General features: G+C 39.3%; 1 protein-coding gene across 1 annotated transcript in view; it reads left to right on the forward strand.

Moving 5' to 3' along the window:
- Positions 1–504: 504 nt before the first annotated feature.
- LOC145401256 (Y-box-binding protein 2-like) overlaps positions 505–4,845 on the forward strand; it is a 30,484-nt gene continuing 26,143 nt past the window's right edge. The window contains exon 1 of the mRNA XM_080273589.1: positions 505–600. Within this exon, the coding sequence (XP_080129715.1) occupies positions 505–600 (96 nt within the window). The remainder of the gene's footprint in view (positions 601–4,845) is intronic.

Raw genomic sequence — 4,845 nt, forward strand, 5'->3', positions numbered from 1 at the left:
AGGTGAGAGCGTTTTATGCTTGCTAACTTCGCGTGCCTGCCCTTTTCCCCACCGTGCCTCTCTCTAGACCCCCTTCTTGCTCTCTATCCTAACCCCTGCCTCGTAACTCCTTCTCGTTCGTATAGGAGAGATTGTGTGTAAGGCACGGTTGAGTTGAACTCTTTCGATCCTGGGGACTTTCCGATCAGGCGTCACGAGATGCTGTATATGGCATTCCTGAGAGAGAATGTGCGAACGCCAGTCTCTTCAGCCATAGCCATGACTTTCACTTAACCTCTTGATTACATATCTATGCTACCAGCTATTATGTATTGTATTATGATATTTTAGAGTCCTGACAATCATAAATGTGCCTTAGGTTAATCGTAAGCACAATAAAGTCGTGTGACTGTATTTACCTAGCCAAATTAAAAGCATAGTAAGTACACTGCAACTGAAGGAATAACGTCTGGTGGGGGAGTGGGCAGAATGTATCAACCTGACTGAGAGTCCTTCCTAGGCACAATGAAACGAGACTGCCAGATCTGGCTGGAGGGTTACCGATTTGATGGGCATAGGCTGGCCCCTTCAAAGCGCTGGCGTCTTTCTACATCCCCCTGGGTATGTGTGTGTGTGTGTGTGTGTGTGTGTGTGTGTGCAGTATAACTGAGAAAGCTTTCAACCGCTTTTTATAAATCTTGGTGAATAGGCTGAGTATCAGGGAGGAGTTGACTTGATTTTGAGCACAACACAGTACGTCAAACTCCTGGTCAGAGAACAAAGTCAAATCAAACAGTTTTAATTCGATTCAGACCAAACTCAACGTAAAGCCTGAGGGACGAGCAGGGAAGATGTAGCCTAACTTGCTTTCGAGACACTTCCAACAAATGTACTGACCACGGCATGAACCTGACACTGAAGGATGTCCACAAAGAACTTGACGACCTGCACCTACAAGAGCACAGATTAGTTAGCCCACTAATTCCTTTCATGATGATGGTTGGCCTTGAAGAATGGTTTCAGGAAGCACTACATTGGCTGCTGTGAACATTCCTACCAAGCTGAATGGCAGATGTAAGTTTTTAACTACACTGCCTTTAACATATAAAGCTGCAATAAAAATATAGGATCACAGATCATACAGGCTCTGTTGTGCTTCAAAGAAAACAACGTGCACGTTACGATCTATAGAGTCTGGGAAATCCAATGGGAAGAAATCCGTGGAAAGAAATAGTTACGACTGTTGTGAGGGAACAAGAGGAGACATTTATTAACAGTTTACCTTAGTAAGAGTTTACTGCTATACAAAAAAATTACCGTAAATCTCTAAAATAATTCCTTGAGGGAGATTTATATAATTTTTACTTTATGTTATTAAAAACAACAATTTATTGCTGTTAGGTTATATTCAATTGCCTCTAGAGATGACTTTTACATAATATTTTATAAATAGTTATTTTTTTATATTTATTGACAATTTTCCTGGTAAGACATTTAAAGTGTTACCTTTAAGCGCCATTCAATCCCCTAGATTCGACCTTGACGTCGGAGGACTTTGCCTTGCGATACGCCCTATATTATTTATTAGGTTGGCAGATGTTCCTGATTGTTACGTATACTAATGCAGTCTCAGCAGTTGTAATCACCTATATGTTTGCTTTGAAGTAGATGTGTTTATTGAGTTAATATTGGGCTTTAATTCCATTAACATTCACACCATATCAACAAACAAAAAAGTTGAACTGATCACACTACAAAATTATGGACTAACAATCCACTTCAATTTTGAGAGAAGAATCAAACGCGCCGATGTTGACCAAGTCACAGGATTTCACGTTCATATGGCAGAGAATGCTAAGCTTCAGAAAGTGAATATCCGTTACCTGGGTCCTGAATACCATTATCATTAGCTGGTGGCAATATACTTGGAATAAAGAGGAGTAATGAAAGTTTGATTTCTTTCTTCTTTTGTATCAAAATTTGTACTAAATAACGTGGGCACCTGAATATTCACATATTATTTGACTAGTATAAAATATACTTCAAACGAAAATCGATATACAGCTGAAAAAGTTTGCCCCTTTTTATATGTAAATCCCCTAACATGTGGGTTTATTTTAGGACTGAAGGCCTAGATATTCGAAGTGCAATCAGACCAGCGTCATGATTCCATGAGATCATGTTATAATATTTTTCATGTTAGAGTTTTTTTTTAGTAACAGAGACGTAGAGTGCTGTGTTGCATTGAGTGTTTCGTCGTGCTGATTTTACTCTTGCTTGCGTCAGGCAATTTTACCAAATTACGAGCACCATCTTAGGGTGAAGAAGGTTAGAAAAACTTTCCTTAATCCACTGAGTACAGAAGAACTTTTAATTCGAAAGAGGTCGCCGTACTGACGTGGTAAAATGTGGACTACGGTAGGCTAGCGTTGGGCTTCTATATCTTTTAGGGGGTAATACGGAACTGGCTGTTACCAGTAGCACCTGAAGGTCTAATGAAGGGTATGCATAGGTTGGATCCTTAAGAGGTAACTGAAGGTTTTTCGATCCTGTGTTACCACCTAGGCGATTACTAGTTTTCTGTCCTTAATTGTAACAGAGCTCTTTAGCCTAGTCCTACGCCCCTAAGACTCGAAGGTTGTACCATGGAACTGGCTATTACCGTTACCTTTACATGATATATCATCTTCTCTTATTGCATATGCATACTCAGACGCACAGTGTTGTCAAGGGTCCGTACTTATAAAGAATTCTAAACTTAATAGTTTGCTTTATTTTCTGGTAAACTTAAGAGAGTTTTAAAATACTACTCTAGGACTGAGCTTCATGAAGAAATCTATGATTAACACCCTCTCATATTCCGCATTTGCTTTGTCATTCCACAGCAAATTATGGGTGGGCTAGGCGTGGATCTCTGTCAAGAGAAAGAAGAGGAGAAATAGGATGATTCTGACGAAAAGCGCTGCCTAAGAATCTGACAGAGAACAATTTTAGTGTTAACTGAGCTATAGATGTCGAAATCGTTTCATGGTTACCTTGGTATTATCTGCGTGTGTTGTGACCCTGTAGAGTCCGTAGGTGTCCTGCAATGGGAAAGAGTTGCATTTTTCTTTTTTTTTTTCAAGAAAGACAAAGTGAGTGTAGGATATTCCTTTGTTCCTTGTTCTTCTTAGGTGATAAATCTTATCGTTATTATAAAGGAAAATGAAGTAAAAGTGCCAGTTTTGCCAATTTCATTAAAATGTTTCTTACAAACACATATTTGAGTTACGAGAGAACTATGATCAAAATTACCTCTCTGAATCAAATTACCTCTTGACGATTGTGGTTCGGTTTAGAAAAGGTCTCCCATGTGGAAAGGGTTAATGGAGAACGTTACTAACCCTGCAGTTCCAGCTCTGAACAAAACTGAAGAAAATCGTCTGGCAGCAGTAAGAATAAACGAAGGTTACGTCCCTGGGCAGAAAGGAGTTATTTATAAGTTTGTTTGTGAATCCAGGCCCATCTATCGTCAGAAATTTAGTCCCTTCAGCCCCATGATCTATGCCTTACTTTATCCTTCCTATCTTTAAGCTGTATATATAGTTAAAAGAGATTTTTTGAGCTGTAAGAGTTAAATATTGATTTTGTTATCCCCTTGAATACGAGAGCAGTTTCTTTGGTTGAGTAAAAGTCTCTGGAGGTTTATTCTTGTTTTGCCCCAACTTTTTAAATTGTAGATTTCAGATACTTTCTTTAGTACTCTTTTACTAAAATGGGATTCCCCAAAACTTTATAAAATCGTCTGCAGATAGCAAGAATAAATCAACAAACCATGTCATCTGACTGAAAGGGCTGAGGTCATGCCCATTCTTCTGTCATCAAAATAATTTCTCCTAAACCGAGTGCCTAACCTGCAGTGATAAACAATCACTCTCGTATTATCAGTGCTGGGTGCATGTACAGTAGGTGTAAGCAAGCCACTAATGTTCGAATGGCCTTTATGGAACACTTGTAACTTTTAAATGTGATCAGCCTTAAGTTCACATTACAGCGTGTAGTATGCGGCGATACAGAAAGGCCAAAGATGTTCTCTCCTCATCTCATGCTCATAATTTATTCTTAACTATCTGTGACTGGTCCACATCTTACTTCTCTGATGGGTGCAGGAAGACCTAGAGTGAACCTTCGTGCTATATACTGGCTCAGTACAGTAGCCCTGTTGCCCTCCCACAATTTTATATGCCTGATGGTCTAGTGAGTTAGCGCTCCATCCAGGTATGGCTCTTAAATTATTAATTTTCAAAGAAGGTTGTGGTTTATTGCTCGCGCAATAGAAATGGCGAGCGTGCAACTGGTCTCTCGCCTTTAATGACTGAACTAATTTAGCCTAGCCCTGGAGCCTAAACTCTTTTAAAGGGACACTTCTGTGTTGGCTAATGGATGGATGGAGGGTGAAGGGGCACTTCGGTACTGGATGATGGATGGATGGATGGCGATTATTGCTACATCAAAAGGGAGCAGGGACAATGATCCCAGGTGCACCATCCCATAACAACTATTTCTAGGTGTAGAGGCCAGTACCAGGCTATCGAAGTCCATTAAGTTTATCCCCTTGAATCCAGGTAAGTGATTTTAAATTTGTTGTCGATATTTTCAGACAGTTTAAGTAAATTATGGCAGAAATCTTTCTTACTGGAAGGGTTGATAGTATGTTTGTTATCACCAATTCAAGAAGTCTGTCCTAAGGTGAGTATAATCGTCTGGAAGAAAGAAAGAATAAATTAATGAAACATCCCCGGTCTGAATAGTTTATTATTATTATTATTATTATTATTATTATTATTAAAAACAGAGGGCAATCACAAAATACAGCACCGCGACTAG

The sequence above is a fragment of the Coenobita brevimanus genome, chromosome 55 (genome assembly GCF_032717465.1).
Source record: "Coenobita brevimanus isolate Jiangsu-jjx chromosome 55, ASM3271746v2, whole genome shotgun sequence".
NCBI classification, from domain to species: Eukaryota; Metazoa; Arthropoda; class Malacostraca; order Decapoda; family Coenobitidae; genus Coenobita; species Coenobita brevimanus.